The 25,145-nt window shown below is 38.9% G+C and overlaps 3 protein-coding genes across 7 annotated transcripts in view; 2 read left to right on the top strand and 1 right to left on the bottom strand.

The window, feature by feature from the left end:
- Window positions 1-2,275: 2,275 nt before the first annotated feature.
- LOC129767987 (tRNA (uracil-5-)-methyltransferase homolog A) lies at window positions 2,276-4,539 on the bottom strand. Its single transcript, XM_055769326.1, has 4 exons — window positions 4,240-4,539; window positions 2,869-4,177; window positions 2,431-2,807; window positions 2,276-2,372 (listed from the first exon to the last, which is right to left on the bottom strand). The coding sequence occupies exons 1-4, from the start codon at window positions 4,441-4,443 to the stop codon at window positions 2,337-2,339; spliced, it is 1,926 nt and encodes a 641-aa protein (XP_055625301.1). The 5' UTR covers window positions 4,444-4,539; the 3' UTR covers window positions 2,276-2,336.
- A 5,427-nt stretch (window positions 4,540-9,966) lies between these two features.
- On the top strand, window positions 9,967-16,635 carry LOC129769125 (protein disulfide-isomerase). Of its 2 annotated transcripts, none has more exons than XM_055771172.1 (4): window positions 9,967-10,107; window positions 10,370-10,559; window positions 14,434-15,704; window positions 15,765-16,635. In XM_055771172.1, the coding sequence occupies exons 2-4, from the start codon at window positions 10,400-10,402 to the stop codon at window positions 15,822-15,824; spliced, it is 1,491 nt and encodes a 496-aa protein (XP_055627147.1). In that variant the 5' UTR covers window positions 9,967-10,107; window positions 10,370-10,399; the 3' UTR covers window positions 15,825-16,635. The 2 variants fall into 2 exon arrangements, with proteins under 2 accessions (XP_055627147.1, XP_055627146.1); XM_055771171.1 differs by lacking the exon at window positions 9,967-10,107 and adding an exon at window positions 10,235-10,261.
- A 4,534-nt stretch (window positions 16,636-21,169) lies between these two features.
- The window catches only part of LOC129769198 (transmembrane protein 64), a 28,345-nt gene continuing 24,369 nt past the window's right edge, over window positions 21,170-25,145 (top strand). The window contains exons 1-2 of one of the 4 annotated variants that reach the window (XM_055771301.1): window positions 21,170-21,553; window positions 22,121-22,859. In XM_055771301.1, the coding sequence (XP_055627276.1) occupies window positions 22,177-22,859 (683 nt within the window). In that variant the 5' untranslated portion in view covers window positions 21,170-21,553; window positions 22,121-22,176. Of the gene's footprint in view, window positions 21,794-22,120; window positions 22,860-25,145 lie in introns of all 4 variants that reach the window. The other 3 variants (XM_055771303.1, XM_055771300.1, XM_055771304.1) reach the window with 3 other exon arrangements.

The raw sequence follows: 25,145 nt of genomic DNA, 5'->3' as shown, positions 1-25,145 counted from the left end.
GTAAAATGGAAACCTAAACGCTTCGCTTCGCTTCTATCGCAATCAATAAAATGTTATTTTTCATTAGATAAACAATTAAATAACTGTGAAATGTCAAGCGTTATCTAAACGTCCTAACTGCCTCGTTTTGATTGGCCCGATTTACGGTTTCTCGAACACAGACTTCAAAATCAATGTACCTGTGGGAATCCGCTTAGCAAATATACATGCAAGTAGGGGTATTTTTGTTCCAACGGAGCTGTCTTTCCCTAACACGGACTTCAAAATCAATATGCCTGGGGAATCCACTTTGCAAATACATGAAAGTCGGGAGTATTCTTGTTCCGACTGAAAATTGTTTCCCTAACACAGACTTCAAATCCATGGAGCGTGCGGATATTGGCATTACAAATACATGTAAGCCGGGTGCATTTTTATCCCGACAGAATTGTGTTTCCCTAACACAGACTTCGAATCCATGCAGCGTGGGGAAATTGGTATTGCAAATACATGCAAGTCGGGAGCATTTTTGTTCCGACTGAAATGTGTTTTCCCAACACAAACTTCAGAACCAAGGTGTCTGGGGAAATTGACATTGCAAATACATGCAATTCGGGGGCATTTATACTCCGGTTGAAAGTTGTTTACCTATTACAGACTTCTAAACGAAGGTGTCAGGGGAACTCGGAATTGCAAATACATGCATATCGGGGGCATTTTTGTTCCGACTGAAATGTGTTTGTCTAACAAAGACTTCAAAACAAAGATGTCATCATACCAAAAGTAAATGGACTGTCAATCAATTTACTTGTAACGAAGAACATAATCTATCCAAATGCATGAATTGACCTCACATGGCATTATACAACTTTTAACTCACAAAGAAAATATATTGAATTCAATTGAATTCGGAAATTGTTTCATTCAATCAAAAATTAAATCAATACAAACAAATGATTCCTAAGCTAAGGTAGTCCCACGTGAACCTTGCGGTTATATCATAGATATAACCCACCCATTTTTTTTTTTAAATTTGTAGTAGAATACACCGGTACTACACTTACCGATACAGCAAACTGACAGATTGCATACCACTATCACTAATTTACACACAGAACATTACATTGCCAATACTGATTGAAGCAGGACGCTATTATATAGAACAAACATCATACAAAGAAAAGAAATAAGAGCAAATGTACTTCCACGGCTATTAGGGTAAATGATTTTTGGTTTGTCCAGTCGATTATATGATCATGGTTTGCCCACCTTTTTGAATGCTCTAGTTCAGTGCACCTGTGTCAAATCAGGTATTCAAATGTTGCCAAGCGTATAAGCTTTTCAATGATTTACAGTAGTTTTATAGGATATTTTATGCGAATTCACATGTTTTAAAGGTTTATGGAGTTCACCTTCTATTGGTGCCAATGCGTCCCTAATTTGAGCAAACTTAAACCTTTTCTGAATTATAATATCTTACAAATATCGTAATCATCATGCTTGCACACCATTTGTATCAGATTTATATATCTAAATCATGTAATTAATGAATCTCGATAACCTCAAATCTGGCAACCGCTTGGCGCGCTGTAGTATGTTTATGTTTATTTATGGTGTGCTTCGCGTATAGCAGAAATATAGTTTCTCTGTGTTGAGTGTTCACCGTTGAAATGCCCAAGAAAAGACAAAAAGCCTAAATTATGAGTGGATCAATATAATAAAGCAACAAGAAATGCAACATCTACTGATGATGATGTTAAATTAAAGAGGCTTTAGACTTTTCAGTTCATTCGCCGCTAACGAACATCTGCTTGAAAATTCCATTTTTTTTCATTCAAAAAAGGTGATTCTAAAACCGAACAAACCTTGACCATAATTTCTCTTTGAAGAAAATCGTTAAAAAACATAAAAATTATGATAATTTGAATGCCTTACGGTATTATTAGAAACTAGATACTTGGGGCTTTTCAGCAAACTCAAACTCGTCTTGATTATATGAGGGGCTCAAAATGAAAGGAGAGTGAGTGACTATATCGATTTCTCTACATCGACTCTCTCTTTCGGTCATAACTAAGCTGCAAACAATTCCATACATCCCTTTCCTTCTGACCCACTCATATGTGATTTGCATAAAGAAAAATCGATTTGCGTTTACTAGTTGCGTGAAAACACCTAAAATCGGAAAAACCAACGTTATTTATCTTATACAAGGTAAATACCACGCCACGCGTTCCTCCGAAAAAGTTTGTGTTTTGCGCTTTTTGTATCCAATAAATGAAATACTACCTTCACACGATTTGGGTGAAATCGTTCCACTTTATTACAGTTTATTACAAAAATTGTATGTTTTACAAAATTTATGATCCAACTTGCTTATTACTTTCTTCTTCAATCTGAAAATAACAAATCGAAATATATAAACCATATATAGAAATATATAACACATTTTACCTTCTCCGGACTACCCGCCGTTGATTGCACGTTACCATTCTTCTCTTCCGTCGATTCACTCTCATTTGTCGGAGTTTGCGAATTGAGCTCTTCTTCGTCGGCTTCATTCGTTTTGTTTTCAGACGTTGATAATGCCTTATCCGATCCATCTCGTTCGGTTTTGCGCTCAAACAGGATCAACAATTCACAATGGGGCGTGTGTGGGAACATATCCACCGGGATGGCCTTCTTGGCAACAAACGGAAGCCCGCGTAATTCCTTCGAGCAAGGTCGCATCAAATCGATCCAATTCTTTATTGCGCTTTTTGGCGAACATGACACGTAGATCAAACGATCGAGTCCTCGAGCATTTCGCAATTGAGCGATTGAACGTATATCTGTTGATGAACCAAAAAAATAACTTTGAATTATTTCCCAAATTTAGAGAGTTATACTAACGTAGTCCAGCGCGGGGAGGATCCACAATCGCTACCAAACTTTCATCTTGTTGAATGTTGGCATTTCGAATCAAACACGTGAGAAGATCATCAGCGTTTCCAGCGTAAAATTTACAGTTGTCCACCTTATTGAGATCTGCATTGTACTGCGCATCTTCAATAGCTTGTGGAATTATCTCGACCCCCAGAACCTGTTTACAATGTTTGGCGAAGCAAAGTCCAATCGTCCCAGTGCCACAGCAAATGTCTAGAATACTTGTTTGCTTCGAGGGCTGTGCCATATCGATTGCACATTGATATAAAACCTCAGCACTAGGAGTGTTGATTTGGAAGAAAGCTAATGGACTAATACGAAATTGGAGCCCATGAATAACATCAACTATATGTGTCTCTCCATAAAGATGTTCTACAGAATTTACATTCTGTCCTGGCATTCGTTTTTCCATTGGTTCAAAGTATATTGAACTGATTCCGATTTCCTTAGCTTTCTCCGTCGAGAAGCATTGAACCAGACTGTCTTTCAACTCCTGCAGTTCCTCCTTACTTAGAGATTGCGGATGAATACCAACGACAACCATAATCTCACCAGTATCAGTCGATGTTCGAACAGTCAGCTGTCGGAAATAGCCTTTGTATGTCTCCGCACTATATACTTCATACTTGGACTGCTGAACGTATTCCTCGAAAAGCTCAACTGTATATTTCATTGAATCCGAGACATTTTTCAAATTCTTGGGGGATTCCACTTCAAGGAAACCATTTGAATAGCTTCCTACGCGAAAACCCACTCGAATTTCGCCGTGCTCATTTTTACCAATTGAAAACTCGCACTTATTCCTGTAACCATCCGTTTTCGGGGATGCACGAATATCCTCAAGTTGGCAGGGAAGCCCATCATGTTCTTTCCTTTGCGCTTCAATGTAAGGCCTCAGAGAAGAACAGGAGCGCCAAGCTTCGTTACCGAAAGATGTTAATACATTCCTCATCTCGGATTGTTTTTGCTTCAGCTGGTCTTCGTAACTAAGGTACGACAGAGCAGTGACCGATTCTTCGAGAGTTCTCCTCTTCTTGATGTTCACTACGTCACCGGCGGATTCGTTTCTTCGCTTGACCAACGGGTCAGGGGATGGTTTTGCTTCGATTGCGTGTAACTTCTTGCCCTTCCACATGAAACCATCTAATGCCTTAATAGCCGCCTGTCGAGCGGATTCATCTCGAAAGCAAACAAAAATAAAGGGACACCCTGGTCGCATTATCTTTATTTTGTTTGTTGAAAGCTTTAGTTTTACGTTCAACAGCTTCTTCATTTCCTGTAAACATGTTTCACAGTTGAAAAATATTCAAGACTCAACATAATAGTAAATATACTTACACTAATGCCATAATACTTCGGCAGATTCTTTATTTCAATTTTGAAGCGTTCGGATGTAAAGCCGGTAGCGTCAAGATAAGCAAACTCATCCTCTTTCTCAACGTCGTTGGTTTTATCAGTGCCCTCATCTGTTGTTTTACATCCATCTTTCGCACCAGCAGGGTCCAGTGTTGGAATATCTTGAACAACCGATTCTGGCTCCATTTGTCCGAACTAAATATTCCGGAATCCAAGTTAGAAAACAGCCCGCTTTGGATCTACACGTGTGTTTTGCAAATTAAACAAGAAAAATAGGGATGCTGTTCCACTGTCAATGTTTTGTGTACAACACAGATGATTTCCAACAGACAACCCGCTTCTCATTTTGTCGCTTTTTTCATTACTGCAGTAAAAATAATTGAGAATCCGAACAAAATTAGTTGCTAAATGGTGTCGAGAGGAATGTATTTTTTGAAGGCTATATTAATATCGAATATTTCTGTGCAAATAATGAGTAACCTTCAGTCAGTATGCTCAATTGTTTGCGTGAACAATGGCTCGTTTGTTTCATGAACACTAAACGCATTTGATTTGAAAAGTGTAGTAGGAATTCATCGACCACTGTAAGAAGCTCATCGTGATTAAACTTTTTCGCATACAACATTCAGAGAGTATGAGAATATGGAAGAGAACATGAAAACAAACTAGGAGTTACTGAAGCAGCTGTTTCCAAAACTTTATATACTTTCCGGTATGATCACCCATATTCTGAAATCCAAATGGTTCTGAAATTCGATCGGGATTCGATAGAAATTGGCGATCTCGGATCGATCCTTAGAAGATCGATCTTTTCTATTCCGATTTCCGATTTTTTGGATCGATCTTATGTACTTGAGAAAATCGATTTTTGACGTGGGACTACGTCTAACCGAAGTATATGGGGGTAAAATGAAAACCTGGACACAGAACATGCAGGAAAAAATGAAAGATTTCAAATGCTTATAACTCGAACATTTCTTACTGGATCGGAAAGATGTTTGCATTAATTGATACGAAATATTTCTACGCTTCTATCGCAATTAGTAAAATGTTATTTTTCATTACATAAACAATTGAATAACTGTGAAATATCAAGCGTTATCTAAACGCCCTAACTGCCTAGTTTTGATTGGCCCGATTTACGGTTTCCCGAACACAGACTTCAAAATCAATGTACCTATGGGAATCCGCTTAGCAAATTTATTTATTTATTTGTCAATTCTCGTGTAACTTTTGAAAAGGTCCAATGTAACATTTTCGTCACCTCGAGAAAAACGTAGTTGAAGACCCGAACATTATTCCGCGAATAGTCTTAAAAGTTATCGATCTTTATCGCTCCTCTCACCACTAGCGATCAAGAATAGCTCTCCAAAACCAATCGTAGCTGTTGTTCCGTGATTTGAGTTTAAAGTTGAAGCCAAGGAGCGAAAATGTTACATTGGACGTTTTGACTGCCCGCGTTTGCACATTGGACATATTACGTTGCACGATAAGAATTTGAAACTAACTACTAAACAACAATCCAAAAATCAGCATTTCGTTCTAAAGACAGATTATTATTGTTATCACCCGTTGAATTGAACTGAAATCGATAACAACTACTGTAAGAAACAAAACTCAAGTACGACTTCGTGTTGTTTTGACTGCTTTGTTACTTCGGACGTTTCGGGCATCGGAGGAAAGTGGCGTCCGAAGTAACAGCCGGGTGCTTAAAATCCGAATCTGTACATTGGATATTTTTTGTATCGGCGATAAAAAGATGAAGAAAGTAGATACGTGAACGATTGTTTTTGTATTACATTCAATTATTGAAGACTATTAGCGTGCATCCATTAACTCGATTTGTTTACATTTGTTACATAGGACCTTTTCAAAAGTTACGCGAGAATTCAATTCAATTCAAAGCTAATATATTGAATTCAAATATACATGCAAGTAGGGGATATTTTTGTTCCAGCCGAGCTGTGTTTCCCTAACACGGACTTCAAAATCAATGTGACTGGGGGAATCCACTTTGCAAATACATGAATGTCGGGAGTATGTTTATTCCGACTGAAATGTGTTTCCCTAACACAGACTTCAAATCCATGGAGCTTGCGGAAATTGGCATTGCAAATACATGCAAGTCGGTGGCATTTTTGTTGCGGCTGAAATGTGTTTCCCCAACACAAACTTCAGAATCAAGGTGTCTGGTGAAATCGGCATTGCAAATTCATTCAGGTCGGGTATATTTTTCTTCCGATTGAAATGTGTTTCTCTAACATAGCCTTCAAATCCAAGCAGCGTGGGGAAATCGGCATTACAAATACATGCAATTCGGGGGCATTTTTATTCCGGCTGAAATGTGTTTACCTATTACAGACTTCTAAACGAAGATGTCTGGGGAACTCGGAATTGCGAATATATGCAAATCGGAGGCATTTTTGTTCCGACTGAAATGTGTTTGTCTAACACTGACTTCAAAATCAAGATGTCATCATACCAAACGTAAAAGGACTGTCATTAAATTTACTTGTAACGAAGAACATAAAGCTAATATATTGAATTCAATTGAATTCGGAAATTGTTTCATTAAATCAAAAATTAAATCAATACAAACAAATGATGGCTAAGCTAAGGTAGTCCCACGTCAACCTTGCGGTTATATCATAGATATAACCCACCTATTTTTTTGCTTTCGTTCTTTTCGATCTTAGACATTTTTTTTGAGATTTTCGGTATACATCGATTGTTTATCTCACAAAGGCCACCTAACATTTTTTTTAAACATAATTGCAACTTTTGGATCACTTCTTCTACGATTTACTGCTAACAGAGACATAACTAGGGACTGGGGGGATGTACTGTAACCAGTTGTGCACAAGGGATTGCTAAGATGGCCGCCTTTTAGTAGCCAGCATAAAAAATCATGAGCATAGAAATCATAACCTCAAATTAAAAATGAAGTGCTCCGCGTGATTTTTCAGCTGTGATTTTAATTGCAAATAGTCAAGAAAGCTTCCAGATGGGGTATCCAAACATCGCTTGCCAAAGTAAACTTTCCAACGTAATCAAATATTAATATATATGACTTCAAACATTAAACCATACGTGAGCCCCCTAAGCGCGAACCCTGTTTTATGCACGGGTATGACTAAAACGTCAAATCCCTCGTATTGCCAGTGTACCCAATATTGCTGCGGTTTACTGACATTTTGGTTCTATCAATTACTATTGTTTACAACTCGGTCCGGTTATATAGTCGAATAGTGGCTAACTTTAAATTCCATGTTAAATTTGAACACCTCCATGTGAAACCGAAATATGAAAATCACTCATGCAGTTAAAAATAAAGCATACTATCTCCGTGATTTCAATGATTTCAATCCTCGTAAATGATATGTTAGTAAACAAATGACGCCATATTGATTTTGATTTTGGGTAGCCTATATTCAATTGATGTCTAACCCCTGGTTTTATGCTGCCTAGGCTCAATTTGCATTGAATGGGATAGGGTTGCCCGGTTGTGCATAGGATCACTGAAGCTGATGTTGACATCAATTATAGGTGAAAGGTTGTTTTTTAGAACTGACGCCAGAATCAAGAATCGGCTTCGGCTTAATGACAGATGTATGGCACGATTGGCTTTTATGGGATCATTGTCAGTTAAGTTCTGGGCGGTTGTTGTGTTTCTAATAATGTTTTGTTTATTAATTTATTCAAAAAAAAAAAAACACTGCCTGCCCGTACAAGTTGATTGCTCTGTGGCTGTGGCCTTCATGCTAAGGAACAAAACAAAATTCTTTTGATTTTTGAATAGAAATGAAAAAAAAGACGACATTCATATAGAATAAACAGATAAATCGAAAAAAAGGGTTTTAATTTTTCAAAGATCGATTCGGAAAAGATCGATTCTTTGGTACCGATTTAATCGGTGGATCGATCCCTACGCCGTTTGGAATCGATTCGACAAGTTCGATCTTTTTTAAAAGATCGCCCAATCCTAATCCGTTCGTCTCAAATCCAATCGACCTTTGAAGTGTGTCAACATGGTCTTAATGAAAACCAAACATCGTTTAAATAATACAAACAGGTTTCAATAATAAAAATTAAACTCTTTGGTGCGAACGACTGGAGGTTCGCAACTGTTCTCGTCGAGAACGGTATTAGGGACAACTTTCGAGCCAGGGCGATCTCGATCGGTCTGCTAGAACATTTCAAGGCCATCATAGCAGAAAAATACCGTCTCCACGAGATCAGATACTCGGACGGCTCAAAAGGACCATCGGGAGTTGGATTTGGGGTAAGCGATAATAATAACAATAGTCTGATTTCCAGCAAGAAACTCGCGGACATCTGCCAGGTGCAGACCTGGAATGCCGAGAATGTCCCCGTTACCATCAGTAGATTGGTACCGAGATGATCCAGTGACGGAGAGTGATGAAGATTCCGTATTGATGTTTGAAGATAAAAATAACCAATCACGCGTCAAGCACTGTTAGCCGTTGCAGGGAAGAAGCAGTGCATTCTGAAGCTGTACGATATATGAACGACCTACCTCAACGGTAGTGCCGAAGAAGAGCTCTGAATTCAAATCTATATGCAGCAGGTTCACGGTTCCGAGACAAGAGGAAAGCGTGTGTAAACTTCGCAAGAACATATATGGATTGCTCCAAACTGCCAGATGCTGGAACAAGGCGTTACATTCGGTACTCCTCGGGCTCAAGTTCAAGCCAAGTACTGCGAACTCATGTTAATATTCGTTGTGGGAAACCGACTGTCGTGATTTTGACCTACGTCGACGATCTATGATTGGCAGTGCCAGTGAGTCCGAAATAAACGAGGTGTTCGATAATCTTCAGAATAATTTCGATATTACATCGCTTGGCTCTGTACGCCATTTTTGGGGATATGAGATTTAACATTTCCCTTTGTTCTGCGCCGCGAGTAACGTGAGATAGAGAAGTTTCTCGCTTTATTATGAAAGCCACTTTATATTTCAGCTCTAATTTGATACCAGAGTCGATAACATACGAGGACACGACACACGTCTACAGGAACACCCTGACTTGAGCCATCTCACGTCATTCGCGCGCGGAGTAAAGAGAATTATCTAAGCTAAACGTGGACAGGCATGAATATTTTCGTACCCCTTGTTCCCCTACATTTGGGAGTGTCCATAATTTACCGTAGAAATTATGTGTGTATCAACAATAACGGAATTGTTATGCATTTCATTTTGAATTTTAATTCCCTTAGAGAAAATTTGTCAACTACCAGCTGGACAACTGGAACTAGGCTAATATGAATAGACAATCACCAATGAACGTAACGAATGAGCACGTATAAAATAAGAGTGACTAACGTTAGATTAGACATCATCAATTCATAGGATACAATTTCACATATTAGGTAACCTGCAATTAGGCAAATCTAAATCAAATCTTTGAAATATTTCATGAGTGGAAACACACTTGTCGTGCGGGTCCCCCGTGCAATGACAGATAAGCGATATACGAACGGATATAAAGTTCCTCTAAATTGCAAGTGTGAACAATATAGTAAAATGTTGATAATTTAACGCTAAAAAATCAACATTTTGAATTTCGTAACCAAACATGTTCAATGCCAATTGTGTAAACACAGAAACTCGAATTCTGGTTCATTTAAATTATGGTAGAGATAATGATGTCGCTAACGGTACATCCAGACTTACATTTCGTTTAGTCACTCTGCTTTCACTGACATTAGACGTTCGGCCAATCGTAGCAGCACACGAACATAAACTTGCCACGTCCAGACTTTCTCGTGGCATCATCAACTTCGTTCACTGCGATTCCACATCGGCTCAGTTGTGGTTTGGTCGTAAATGTAAGTAGTTGTGATTGGATATAATGTGCTCGGAAACGGAGTAAATCATAAGTTGCCATTTGCACAATTCTGCTTCTCGTTTGTACTGGTAGAAGAAGACGGAGTGAATATATTGTGCGCAATCGAAATTCTTTACGGCTGTATGTCGGCAAACGTATGATTCCGGCTCAGCTCGCTTTGAATCGGCGATTATTGCATTATACAGGACAACCGTACGCTAGATTAATAGTCTTTTCTTTCTTATCCTGTGCCGGAATTGCAGAGCAGCTGTGGGCTAGAAAGAATATCAAATATGCGAGCTTTAACTGTGTTCAGTGCGGTGCTTTTCATCGCTGGATGCGCCCTGGTGTTATCCGAGGAGGAAGTCAAACTCGAGGATGGTGTGTTGGTGCTAACAAAGGACAACTTCCAGCAAGTGGTGGAAGGAAACGATTTCGTCCTCGTCGAGTTCTGTGAGTATAATCGTCAATCGATATTGAATCGATTTCTCCATCTTGAAAAAAACCGGGCTTGAATATCACATTCTGTGCAGATTTTTCCGTAAGAATTGTTCTGTTGTGTTCGAATGAGGGACTCGACCTATTTCGAGTTGTAGCATGTATTTCCAAAAACAGGAATAATGACAGGCAGTATGGTACGCCAACACATAACTGTTTCCCATTTTCTTCGTATCGCCACTCCTATATTCATATGGCTAGACTTTCCTGCTCCGTTATGAGTTTTTTTTCTCCTATGCTTCTCACCCAGATCCAGCCTCTTCTGGTGAGCAAACAATCTTGTTGAATACGTGGAAATTTTCTTGTTTCTATCTTCACGGCGTCGCCCACTGGAACGATCGGTGTCTTACGAATACTAAGATGAGATGTGCACATTTTCTCGCATTATGATGATTGGATATTTCTAAATCTGAATCTATTAGAAATTGTGCTAATTTTATTTAATGCATTGTTTTTCGATTTGTGGAACGCATGTGTATTTCGTTTTTCATGTGGCGACGAAATTCTACCAATACGAAAACGCTAGCCGACACCATCACCATTTGATGGTCGTGTGGATAAACGGCACATCAATTACAGCACGGCAAATTCGCGATGCTGATGACGAATACATTGGGATGACGCTTGATCCGGTTGAGCGACATGTAATTGGTGGTTGATCTGATGTTCGAGCATAATTATTGCAGATTCTCTTCAGATGGGGCCTAATGATATTTACAGTTACTTCAGCTGCAGATGAATTGAAGATATATTTCCTCATTTCATTTGTATGAAAAACGTGGACTTGGTTTTTAACTACTACCTAACTAACTTCGCAGATATTCAAAATGATGATTCACTGTGTCTTCAAACTCGTGTCAAAAGTTTATACGTGTCCAAAAGTCACGTCAGCAAATTTCTAGCGTTCACTTTTCTAATCAGAAGAAAGCAATAACATAATATTAAAACATTTGCTGTACTTCTTATCAACGAGTTATCAATTGCATATATCGCAATCGAAAATGAGCATACTGATACTGTCAATTTACTTCCTTTGGTTCTCTGTGCCGACAGTTTGTCAACAAGCGCCGAAAAAAGAAACGTGTAACATTGTTGCCATGTTACAAAAAAAAGCCGAAATGATTGCGACATTAATTCGCCGCCCGGTAAGGATGTTATTTTTTCTCTTCTTTTTGAACCAAGCAAACCCGTATACTGGAAACTCCATGAACAGAGTCGAGATATCACAAACACATTGATATCTCCAAATGGAATAGTTTATTTATACGGTCACTAACCCCGAAGATTTCGATGCACCTGATTGATCCCACATTGGAAGTGTTTGCACCTAAAAGGAGACCTGACAAACTAGATACTTTTGAGGCTTTTCAATGATCCAATCTTGTGGATTCTCTTCATACCGCGACTCGTGGCACTTGTGTGTACAGCTATTTTCATTTACGATGTTTGCCGGCCTCTCTTTCACTAAAACTTCGCAAACGCATAATTTTTAAGCCGGAAAAAAGAAAACAACCACAGACATCGTTGCGTGGCGCACACATATAAATCCATGTGTAGTTAATAGAAACAAAAAGCTCGATATAATGATGTAATTCAGTATGAGCCATTTGTTGAATTTTCGATCAAGTTCTACTCTTGAAGATGGGAAAACAGAAAACGTGTAATTTAGCCGCATGAGAAATTGCTGAGCTGTAACGTGTACTGAGCGAAAGCGAGTCTTCCTGATGTGTAAGAATAATTCATAGCTGAGTGTGTTCATATAAAAAATATTGCCTTAACAGTGAAATGAGTTTCATATTAAGGATATGATATACTTCATCTAAATGTGACAGAATCACGCACACATTCCCATGAAATAGAGTTCTTGATATCCAGCAAAAAACCCAAAATACTTATAATGATTTAAGAAAATGGACAGTAAATCATCGATGGAACCAGTGAAGCTGGGTGTGTCTCAAGGGAGTGTTCTGGCGCGGCTGCTTTTCTTGCTTTATATCAATGACATCAAACCAGTGTTAAATGACAGTGACGCAAACTGACGAATGTCTCAACTACAACGATTCGTTTTAGCTGAGACATTCCGAGATTGCTTCATAAATATGAACCTGGAACTGCAAAACTTAGACATATGGTTGAAACGGTGGAAAGAGCATCATCGATCAAATATCTTGACGTTATTCTAGACCAGTGGTACTCAACCTTTTTCTCTTGCGGGCCACAAACAATATGTAGCGGGCTGCACACCGCTGCCTGTGTTAGATAGAATCTATATACTCATTCCGTCCTCAACTTGTCTAATGAGCACAAAAATCAAAAATATTACATTTAAAATTATTAACTTTTAAGTTTTTCACTTTCAATATTTATCAAATATGATCGTCTATCACCTCCTGAGAGAATCTGGATAAAAAAATTTTTCATGTGAGAAAGGTGTTTCCTGACTTTAAGGGGATGAATCAAAAATCAAATTCCTCTTTTTTATTAAAAAATCGAAAATTACATGCAAAAAAAACGAATAAAAAATTACTAATTAGACAAGATTATATACAGGATTTGATTATATACAGTGAAAAGAAATCAGAAACTGTTAAAATCGAGTCCACGCTGTATATAGTGAAACGAGAGTTCTATTGTAAATTCAAGGCTAATCTGCCATATGTGTTAGCTTCGATTCCTGATCGGTCTAGGATTTTTTTTCGAGTTGGAAATTTTCCTGACATGTCTTGGGATACGTGAATGAATGGGCATTGAAGTATTGACTAGAATACTATATATAATATAAAACTAGGCCCATTACTAGCAGGCTGAGCTGCTAAAACTCGGAAACGACCGCATTTGCAGACCGTGGCCGGGAATCTGATAAAGCGGGATTTCCCTTGTAAATTCATGGCTGATACTGACACAGGTCTTGGGTTCATCTCGATCGGTCTATGGTCTCCCCGGGTTGGAAATTATATTTAAATGCCATATAATAAATACGTTTGGATAATGGCTTAGTGGTTATTTTGATGAGAAATTTATGTCTGCGAGATAACCAGTCCGTTTTCTCTTTAATTTAATTTACTTACTGGTTAATGAGATGCCATAAAAAAAATTGTCCTCAATTATTTAGTTATCAATAAGATAACTCATCAGGCTCAAACCTTTGTAGGAGAATAAGGTGGGACCATTATCATTTAAGAATAAAACCCCGTCCCGTACACGTTTTAGAACGAAATATTGACTCGCAAACTAAGAACAAATATCACAATGAACATCGTACCTTTTCTCTTATTTATGAATGCATTCAAGTTAACCCTAAGTTATCCGTTGCTTCTTTTCTTCAGAGCAATATGATAGTACCGTCTATTGTGGCAATACCGCTGGTGTCAAAACATGTCAGCATGCGCATGTCGCCCGTCATATCACAACATACCATTAAAAATAATCCCTGTCATGCCGGTCATTTGATCAGCACTCGGGGGAAAAAAATGTGCACACAAAAATCAGGATGGTAGTACCAGACAAATTGTTGTAAACGGCGCAGCTTCTGAGCCGTGAAATTCAATATTCATCCAGTTAGTTAAAAAAGAAAAGGAAATTTTTCTTACCCACTTCATTGCTTTGCTCGAGTCATATTCCAGTCGATTGTTTCCAGAGGAAAAAGAAATGCGTAAAATAAAATCTCATCCATTGGGGCAAAGCAGCGAAAAATGATTATACGGTCGTAATGATATGCTCCCTATAATTGAATGCAAATTACAATAGCAGACATAATGCATAGATGGATAGCCATTCGCAAGCCGGATAGATCGCAAATAGTTATTTACAATTTTCCACTTTCAAACAGATGCCCCATGGTGCGGACACTGCAAAGCTCTGGCCCCTGAGTACGCTAAGGCTGCTAAGGCTCTCGCGGACAAGAATTCCAACATCAAACTAGGCAAAGTTGACGCAACCGAAGAACAGGAACTGGCGGAGAAGCATGGCATCCGTGGGTATCCTACGTTGAAATTCTTCCGCAGCGGAACTCCAATTGAGTACAGCGGAGGCCGCGAAAAGGACACTATCATTTCATGGTTGGAGAAGAAAACTGGTCCGGCCGCGAAGGAACTGGAAGATGTTGCCAGTGCTGAGGAATTCTTGAAGGAAAACAACGTTGCTGTTGTCGGTTTCTTCAAAGATCGCGAATCCGCCGAAGCCAAAGTGTTCCTAGCTACAGCCAACGCCGTCGATGACTATCCGTTTGCCATCACATCCAGCGACGATGTTTACAGCCATTACGAAGCCAAGTGTGGCTCAATCATTCTGTTCAAACACTTTGACGATGGTAAGGCTGTATTCGAAGGGGAAGTTAAGGAAGAAGAATTGAAAAAGTTCGTTGCCGCTCAGGCTCTGCCACTGATCGTTGACTTCAGCCACGAAACCGCTCAGAAAATCTTCGGTGGTGAAATCAAGAACCATTTGCTGTTCTTCGTTTCGAAGGAAGCCGGACACTACGAGAAATACGTTGATCCTGCAAAGGAAGCTGCCAAGAAGTACCGCGAACAGATCCTCTTCGTCACCATTGACTCCGACCAGGAAGATCACCAACGTATTCTCGAATTCTTCGGAATGAAGAAGGATCAAGTTCCATCGGTGCGTATCATCCGTCTCGAGGAAGATATGGCTAAGTTCAAACCCGAAACGAGCGAATTGGATGCCGAATCAGTGGAAAACTTTGTCAAGAGCTTCCTCGAAGGAAAAGTGAAGCAGCATCTGCTGTCGCAAGAGTTGCCTGAGGACTGGGACAAGCACCCAGTCAAGGTTCTGGTCGCCGATAAGTTTGATGAAGTCGTCATGGACACCACCAAGGATGTTCTGGTCGAATTCTACGCTCCATGGTGCGGACACTGCAAACAGCTTGTTCCAATCTATGACAAACTGGGAGAGAAGTACGCAAATTCCGATTCGATCGTTATCGCTAAGATTGATGCTACCGCGAACGAACTAGAGCACACAAAGATCAACTCATTCCCCACGATCTATCTGTACCGAAAGGGTGACAACCAGAAGGTTGAATTCCGAGGAGATCGCACATTCGAAGGATTCGTCAGTTTCCTGGAGGGCAAGGAATCAGAGGTTTGTACTAACTCGAATTACTAGCAAGACTGTTACTCATTGTCTACATTTTTTGTTTAGGACGACTCCAAGGAGGAAACCGAAAGTGAAGAGGAGAAGCCAAGCAAGGATGAGCTGTAAATGTAAACAACAGTGTTTTCTTCATAAGCGCAAATAAAACAGAACAACCGAAGACAGTAACATCTTTAACATTCAAATAAACATCCACGGTGTGATCGACAAGAATTATTACTGAACAGGAAAGGAGGAAAACAAAATTTGTAAATTCCACGCTCTCAGACGAGATTTCGAGGAAGGACGCGGTTAAGACTTGTAGATGACTAAAAGGGTAGAAATTTAACTTTGCATGAGACTGTTTTATTTATTCAATGTGCTATCAAGGGAAAAACAGCGAGGATGTAAACATGGGTTCCAGACATCTACTCATGTAAAAAGAGACACTAGAGAGATGGGTTGAAGTGAGTTGCATTTTTCAAATGTTATATTAACATTAAAAAATAAAAAAGGGGAAAAATCAGAACGAAATGCAAGTTTTGTTTCAAGGCTTCCATCATTCAATAATGTTCATGTACGAAACGAGTACACAAAACACGACGCCCATATGCACTGAACTGATAAAGTTTCATCATCTGTACTTTGCTATTCAAACAACTACATTATTTGGGATGTCAATCAAACGGCCCCGACTCGACGTGAGCCATCCTCGACAACGATTCATACACATTCCTTCGGACACGGAGCAGCACATTTTTACCGGTACGATTTTTTAGGGGCATTAATTGCTTTACCCTTGACTTTGATTGACTTATTTTTGCGTGTAATGGGTAATTTTTACTCGTTTTGTATAACGTTGGATTTTTCTTCTATTCGGAGCTTTTATTATATTGTAAAACAGAAAGAGTAATAAAAAATAGTGAAAATTATAGACAAACGGGTGTTTTTTTGTGTATTATTTTATGTAACGCGAACACTCATTATTTTTCGACCTTCCAGAGAGGGATCCCCCTTAACCCATAAGTGCCCAGCGTATGAAATTTAATACGCAAAAATGCCCGTTGTGTTAAGCGCATTTTAAATGATACCACATGACAATTCAAGAGTGTTTTATGTGTCAGTGTCATTTTAGTTGTTTTGTTGTGTATTGAAGCTTGCAAAGTTCGAGATTAATGGAGTCGCAAAAGTAAACATAAATTTATTAAAGTTTTACCTCTTAAAGGATTCTAAATTGCTCAAATATGTGACACAACACTACTAGACGAGTGTAAAAAATGATATCTAGCAAAAAATCCGAAGAAAATTATGAAACCGCAAAAAAATCTATGTTTACTTTTGAGCGTATGAAATTTTATACGCTGTGCAACTACGGTATATTTTTTCTCAATAGGATATATCAGTTTCCCGATATTCCGGAGGAGCTGTACAACTATCTGATTGATTTGGACGAAGACGCTTTCGAAAATCTAGTGTCAACAAATGATATTGACTTTGTCATCGTGCCCTCGAGCGGTGGAGACAGCGATGTGGATGCTGGGGATAGTGACTCGGAGGACGGCCCTTCCGGTTTTGGTGAATGTCGAGAGCAACATTGAACGAGGCCAATCACAAGAATGCTCCTCGGGCAGCAGCAAGAAGCGGAGAGCCAGACACTGGAAAAAAATGACCTTTAATTCGGATGCAGATGCAGCCGTTGTTCTTGAAGGACATTCACCTGATCGCAGTGATCTCTGCTCGAAACATAAATGTTCTGCCGTTCAAATGTTCCATTACCTATTTGACGCAGATTTCATCGGAATAATCACCACAGAGACAAAAAAGTACACACTGCTAAAAGGAGATACAAGATTCCGTGTGACCGTACCGGAAATGTACAAATTTCTAGGAATTGTGCTCGTTTCCGGATACGTAAAAGTACCAAGTAAGCGGTTCTACTGGGAAGAAAAGGAAGATACGTAAAATATGCTGATAGCCAATGCTATGCCAAGGACTAAATTTGAGCAAATCATGAAATATCTGCATTTCAACGACAATTCACTTAATGATGGGTCCGACAAATTGTTCAAGGTTTGATCTTTGATTGAACATGCGAACGACAAGTTGCTATCTATGCAATCCCTATGAACCGTGGGACAATTATGCGTAGAACGGCAGTAAACGAAAGTGCTAATAAATCATGAAAATGGTTGTTGAAGTTGAATTTTATGAAATAAAACCGTTTTGTTCGATATTCAAATGATTTCCATTTTTGATACTGTGTCGGCTCAGCGTATGAAATTTCATAGGTCAAATATCTTAACTTCCAAAGAACTCCAAATCAAAAAAACAGGGAGTGGGTTATATCTATGGTATAACCGCAATGGTGACGTAGGACTGTCGTTGATTTAGTGTTGTTGAATCTGAATCCATTCTGAATGAATGAATAAATTAATATTTGGGGGACTTCGAAAACGAGAGCGTTACGTTGGAGTTACAAGGTTTTATGCATCTAATATTGGATACGAAAATATCCTACTGATGGGGAAGAATAATCTTCAGAAGCTTCCCTGCTAACTACACTTGATTGAAGAATCACAGAACCAAATGTATTTGGTCGCAGTGTTATATAGTTAGAAAACATTAAAATAAACTTTTTTGCTTGCATGTTATTTTCAATGCCAAGGGGAACTGGCAAATTATTTTGCAGCAGCGGTATCTTACCGGACTCTTCCCGAAGTCCACCACCAGTGGGTAATGCTAACTCGATAACCACCTGTTAATTGCACTCGATTGAAAAATCGCAAATCCAAATGTATTTGGTCGCAGTATTATATGGACAGAAAACGTTAAAATAAACTCTTTCGCTTGAATGTGATTTTCAATTCCAAGGGGAACTGGCAGATTATTTTGCAGCAACGATCACTTCTTTCTGGATTCTTCTCGATAACCAGCAAACGTAAAGAGTTGCGCGCGTGTATGTGTGTGTGTGTGTGGCGGTTGCTCCGATGTCTCAAGGGGAACCAATTTTCGATGCTGGTATTCTCTCGGTCGTTTCCTCTTCTTCTGATGGATCTACTTTTCTGCGCTCCGTCACAGTCCCAAACAAACTGAATGCGTTTCAGGTTAGGTGAGGCCATCCAGCTCGTCCCAGCTCGTTCAACTCGTTCAGTAACGATGTTGTCTTGTCGATGTCCTCACGAAAAATGAATGCGTTTCATGGATAGAATGGTTTTGTATTATAGAGACTTTAAACTTTTCAGTTCATTCGTCTCTAGCCTTGAAGAAGCCCCTTGGAACTCTACTCTAACACCTGCATTACACCTCCACCCTCATTGCCTTGAGAAAGGCACTCGATCCCTCGCCGTCCAGCTCGTCCAGCAACGATGTTGTCCAGTCGGTGTCCACACAAAGAATGGTGCGTTTCACCACCAGAATATCGCTTAAGTATGCTTTTTGTCCGTGACTGAATCGAAAGAAGGTGTGGTTCAAGAGAAGGTGTGGTTTACGATGGCAATTTAGAAGGCAAACTAGAGGGGAATGAACTCTCTGAGTTTGAAACTTTCGGCAACTGATAATTTTCACGAAGCGAAACATTTTCCGTTTGGCGCGCATACAATATTGGATATGAAAATTTTCTACTGATGGGGAAGAATAATTTTCAGAAGCTTTCCTGTTAATTGCGATTGATCGAAAAATCACAAAACCAAATGTATTTGGTTGCAGTGTTGTATGGATAGAAAACATTAGAATAAAGTCTTTCGCATCAATGTATTTTTCAATTCCCAGGGGAACTGGCAGAGTATTTTTCAGCAACGATTAGTTCTTTCCAGATTTTCCTCGATACTCGAAGCCCACCAGTGGTTAATGCTAACTCGATAACCACCTGTTAATAGCACTTGATTGAAAAATCACAAAACCAATTGTATTTGGTCGCAGTATAACATGGATAGAAAACGTTAAAATAAACTCTTACGCTTGAATGTAATTTTCAATTCCAAGGGGAACTGGCAGATTATTTTGCAGTAACGTCTTTCTGAATTCTTCTCGATTTTTCTCGAAGTCCACCACCAGTGGTTAATTCTAACTTGATAACCACCTGTTAATTGCACTTGATTGAAAAATCACAAAACCAAATGTATTTGGTCGCTGTGTTATATGATTAGAAAACATTAAAATAAACTCTTTCGCATGAATGTATTTTTTTGTTTTTTTTATTATTTTGCCAGTTCTCAGGGGAACTGGCAGATTATTTTTCAGCAACGATTGAATCTTTCCGGAATTTTCTCGATGCTGAATGGCACCCAAACGAAGAGTTCCGCGCGTGTATGTGTGTGTGTGTGTGTGTGTGGCGGCTGCTCCGATCTCTTCCCGGGGAACCGTTTGTGGCATCACTCTCCTCCTGATGGATTCTCTTCTGGCCTAAGGTGCACAAACAGACTCTTGGTGACACCGTTCATCCGCGCTTTCATGATAAACGAAGAGCTTCATCACAACAGCGACAATATGCTCCAATCGCTGTTCAATTATAACTGAGTGGGTTTACGAGCGGCGCTCGCTTATATACCGATTGGTGATTTCAATAGCCTGTTTTGAAAGCAATTTTAAGGCTATTGAAACAAGTTTTTGGATGAAAAAGTAACAAGTATATAACGCGTAGACATTTTATCTTTCGAATGAAGTATGTATCATACCATTTCGTTCAGTTGTTTAGGAGCGATTAACGCCCAAAATCTCGGTGTCCGGCGTAACGCTTTCGTTTTCGAAACTATGATTTTACACCCCGGTATAGAAATGAAAGACGTAGTCCTACGTCAAAACAAAACACAGTAGACTTCCTAGATGACTGAAGAGTGGTTTTAGTAAGTTGGCCCACCTTATACTTCTAGGCGCCTTGCATTGATCCAAGATACAACCTGTAGAGTTAAGTGCGCTACACCAACGTCCCGTCACCGTGAAGTCAACGTAAAGGAATGAAATGTCAAATATTCTCCCATGGAAAGCGTATGGTAGCATTCACATACACAATCAGCGGTAACTTTGACGTCGGCAAAATAAGTCCAAGAGAATGGTTGACGGGACGGTGACGGTGACGCTGTATGTGTAGCGCACTTTATTCGGATGAACAATACGTTGATTGATTGAACGTTGATAATGCCTTTCAACTACGAACTGCTTTCTCCATCTGAAAAGCTAAATGAAACCTTCTTCCGTTCAACCTCCATCCCGCCAGTAGTTGTTGCCAAAAAGCTAAAAAAAATTAAAAAAGTTTCGATTTCCGCTAGAACTTCCACATGTGGGAGATGGATTCAAGTTCTTCTTTTAGGTTCCAAACGAGGAATTTTACTGCAGAATAGAGTTGGGCGCTGTTAAATGGACCCCTCGCGGGAAGATAAATAAAAACTTCCTCTCGTTTCTGCGAAAACGAGAGAGAAGTAGCATTCTCTCAAAAAGATGTGGATGGCAGTCCGCTCCGCAATCAGTCCAGTGGTGCGGTCGGAATAGTATGCACGTATATTCGTTTCAGCTTCGATGCGAAGGAGTGTAAATTGTTTTGTTAATCGGTTGAGTAACAAGAACAAACTTCAATTGCCTTTATCGGTCCGTTTTCAATACGCTACAGGCTGGATGCTGCAACATTCGAACGATAGAAGCTCAGTTTATTTAGCGTGTTTGGGACGAGAACGAAGTGTGAAAATTATCAAAATAAAACGTTTTGTCTGCTGCGATCGTCAATGCCTGATTTGTCGTACCTGCGTGCGTGTATATATGTGTAGGAGGAGGTGAAAACTATTCTTCGTTTATCCCTTCAATGAAGCAGTAAAGCAGGAAGGAGGGAACCCACACACCAAAATGGATCGAGCGGTGTCAATTTTGCAGTGCGTTTTTTGATTAGCCCAAGAAGTTTACCAAAAAAATCACAAAATAACACAAATTAGAAAAGTTAGACAATCATAGCACTCATTGACGGTGGATCGAAGTGGGGCTATTGGAAAGGAGATCTCGCTTTTTAACATTGAGTAGAAAGTGCATAATCTGCAATTCATCTTAGTGTAAATATCGGCAGTGAAAAGCAAGGATAATTGGTGCATGGGATCATAGAAAAAAATATTCAAAATGTTGGTGGCATTTTATTACTATTGATTTTTTTTCCATTTCCCATACACATCATATGTTTTCTTCATATGCCTCAGTGTTATTGTTTTGAACGCGACTTATGTTGTCTCTTCGGCTGTACCTTAGTCATTTATTTGATAAGCTATATTTATCAGGAAAGGATTTTTGGTACTACATCTTTGTAATTTTTCTTTGTCTTCATAAGTACAAATAACTTTCTTTGGTTACCTATTCTATCTCTGAAGTTATAATTTTGCAAGTTTAATTAAATAAATTGAATCATTAATTTAAATGTGTGAAAGAAAGTAATACCTGTACAAAAATTACAGTTAATTGCAAAATCTGAGCAGTCGCCATCATTGGGACAAGCGCTTGTGGAAGAAGCATGGAAATAATCATTAATGAACCATATGATGGGATTTCATCGAGGGACAACGAAAAACTTCGCCAAGTTTCGACACCAACGTTTTTACTATCCTCGATTGAAGAGGAAGACAGCACGTCAATATCAATCAGCCCCATACCTCCCACGATAGGCAGATCGTTCATTTGCGACCTAGATTTGCACACACCGTTGGTCGGAGCGAAAGATCGACCCTACCACCATCATCTGCAATTGAACCACAGTCAACATCAGCTGCACAATCTGCAGCTACAGCAGACCGGCACCTCTACCAGCAAAGCACCTAGCACCAGCAACATGCGAGACAGTTACTGTTTCTATCAGTCGCAACGATTCATTTCCAGGAATCCAGTGCTCAACTACTTGCTGCCACTGTGCGCAATAACGGTGCTAGTGTTTGTGATATATGCCTTCCGAGACTACGCCAAAACGATACTGTACTGGATTGAAACGCAAAACTCGTGGATAATATTCGGCATCTTCCTGTGTCTGTTCACAATCGTGAGCTTCCCGGTAACTGTGGGTTATTTAGTGTTGATAATCAGCAGTGGTTACCTGTTCGGCTTCATCAAAGGCTTGCTCACCGTAGTCATAGGTGCCAACCTAGGAGTTGCCATTGCACACAACACCATCAAGAGTCTTCAGTCGAAGCTGCCTCTTCAGAAGTGAGTATATATGTACCAGGTCTTTCTAATGAACCTTTTCTAGGATTACAGATAGTTGAAGTTGCTAAAATGTAAGCTATTTCTATAGAAAAAGTCACAGGAGTGTTGCGTCCGAGACACGACCGCATAGTTGACGTAAGCTATCTGTTGCATGCTGATCTTGGACATGTTTGAAGAACTGAATTAAAAAAATCGTTAAAATCTTTGATAAAGATTTAGTAGGCCTGAAAAGGGCCGTTTTGTTTGATTGTTGGGTATTGTTTGTTCACTCCACCAGTGTTACCACTTGAGTGATGATGGCAGAAGGACCGTAATTAGTCATTGGATGGTGCGTATCAAGATGGAAAATGCCGAAGTGGAATGGGATATGATAAAAACCGCCCTCTGTGGACGAGTATGGATGAAATAATTGTGTTCTGTATGGATGAAATAGGGTGCACCCGTGGCCGAGTGGTTAGCGTCTCACATTATCATGCCGGGTGTTCGGGTTCGATTTCCGTTCTGGCCGGAGGATTTTTCGTCAAAGAAATTTCCTCCGACTTGCACTGTGGTCACGCGTATTCTAGAGCTTGCCCCTCGGAATACATTGAAGGCGTGTTATTTGGCTTAAGAAATCTCAACTGAGTATTAATGAATGACGCTAGTTAATGCATATGTTGAGACGGCAAAAGTTCCACAGGGAACGTTAACGCCATTCAAGAAGAAGATGGATGAAATAATCAAAGCTCATCAATATAATATAAGATAGTTATTATTATCGAACACAATTGTCAATTTTTCTTACCACAAAAAATGTGTTACTTTATTATATAGAACACATATTTGAAATGGAAAAGGTAATCTTCTTTTATAATTTTTAATTTCTAAGTGTGTTTATTAAACTCATTTCCATACTCGATTCAAACCCAACGGAACATATATGTCTCAATGCGAATTTGAATTGGACTAAAAACACCTAATATGATATACAGAACATAAGGGGAATTACTTTTGTGAATATTTCTTTACTTTCCCAATGTTTCTCGCCGCATGAACTTTACTTGGGTGAAGAAGAAATTTGAAACAAATCGTTTCATATTTGAAATCATTTAAACAACACCGCTACCATATCCAATTTTATATTTACTCTGGTGCAAAACGTTTTAAAATGCAAGGAAGCAAGCAACACTAAAGTTCCAAATTTATATTTTACTAGCTGACCCGGCAAACTTCGTTCCGCCCAGAATAAATTTTTTGTTATGAATACTTTCAAACATTCACGTTTTCTCATAAACGAGCGTTCATCGTTCTAATTGACCCTTTACAATTTCCTTTTTACTATAAGTTTCCTGGTACTTCTACCAAAACTCGTCATTATAATATTCACATTTCTCGTTCAAAAATCTTCAATCACTTACAAATAATCGAATCGGACGATTACTTTCTCGAGTTTTGCGCTTACCAACACATCTGGCGATCCATTTTTATTTATATAGGCATGAAACATCAAATGGACTAACAACGCTTATCACGATGTAATTGTAGAACACATGGAACTTCAATTTTTCCTCATTTTCCTTTAGTGTTTTCCGAAAATTTTCATTTGTCGTGTTTGGTCAATGGTCCGATTTCAGACATCTTTCAGAAAATCCTGAAGGATGGTAGGAAAATTCGGAAAAATGAATTCCCATTTGTTTCACGTGATAAACGTTGTCAGTTTATTCGATGTTTGCGCTAACGAAATTGATGTTTGCTTGAAAGTGGAAATGGTTTTCAGGTGAAATAAGGCACTCCTACAGGGTTGCCACATTTAATTCTGAAAAAATGTGTGCATCTGTATTTATAGCAAAAAAAAAATCAGTATCGAAAAATTTTGGGAAAATTAAAATGAAGGTTTGTTTTCTTTTTGAATTTATTTTTCTTATATATGGGTTGTTAAAGTCGTATCAATACAACAAAATAAATCATAAAATGGTTTTTCGTCAATTTCATCCTTGAATCTCCTTCTTGAGTTTTCCACAGCATTTTGGGAATTTTTTGACTCATGTGTAACTTTTGAAAAGGGTGTATCGATTTTAGTGAAAGAAATCTTTGATTATTTATATCTCAAAAACTATGAGTTCTACCGAAATAGTTTTTTAGAAAGAGTATCGATGTCCAAACGTAAAAAAAATATACACTGAGAAAAAAAATAGTACTCTTTCTTTTATTTACAAAAAAAAACTTTAATTTGCTATATCTAAAATAAATATATATATTTTTTTAAATATTTTTCATGTAAAATAGAATTCATGTAGCAAATTTAAA

This window comes from Toxorhynchites rutilus, chromosome 2 (assembly GCF_029784135.1).
Source record: "Toxorhynchites rutilus septentrionalis strain SRP chromosome 2, ASM2978413v1, whole genome shotgun sequence".
NCBI lineage: Eukaryota > Metazoa > Arthropoda > Insecta > Diptera > Culicidae > Toxorhynchites > Toxorhynchites rutilus.
This window is presented reverse-complemented; position numbering and strand designations above follow the sequence as displayed.

Coding starts and splice junctions, on each gene's coding strand:
- LOC129767987 (XM_055769326.1), bottom strand. CDS start 4,443: ATGGAGCCAGAATCGGTTGTTCAAGATATTCCAACACTGGACCCTGCT. Junction 2,808..2,868: donor TCCTCCCCGCGCTGGACTAC/GTTAGTATAACT, acceptor GTTCATCAACAG/ATATACGTTCAATCGCTCAA. Junction 2,373..2,430: donor CGGCGGGTAGTCCGGAGAAG/GTAAAATGTGTT, acceptor TGTTATTTTCAG/ATTGAAGAAGAAAGTAATAA.
- LOC129769125 (XM_055771171.1), top strand. Junction 10,560..14,433: donor TTTCGTCCTCGTCGAGTTCT/GTGAGTATAATC, acceptor ACTTTCAAACAG/ATGCCCCATGGTGCGGACAC. Junction 15,705..15,764: donor TGGAGGGCAAGGAATCAGAG/GTTTGTACTAAC, acceptor TTTTTTGTTTAG/GACGACTCCAAGGAGGAAAC.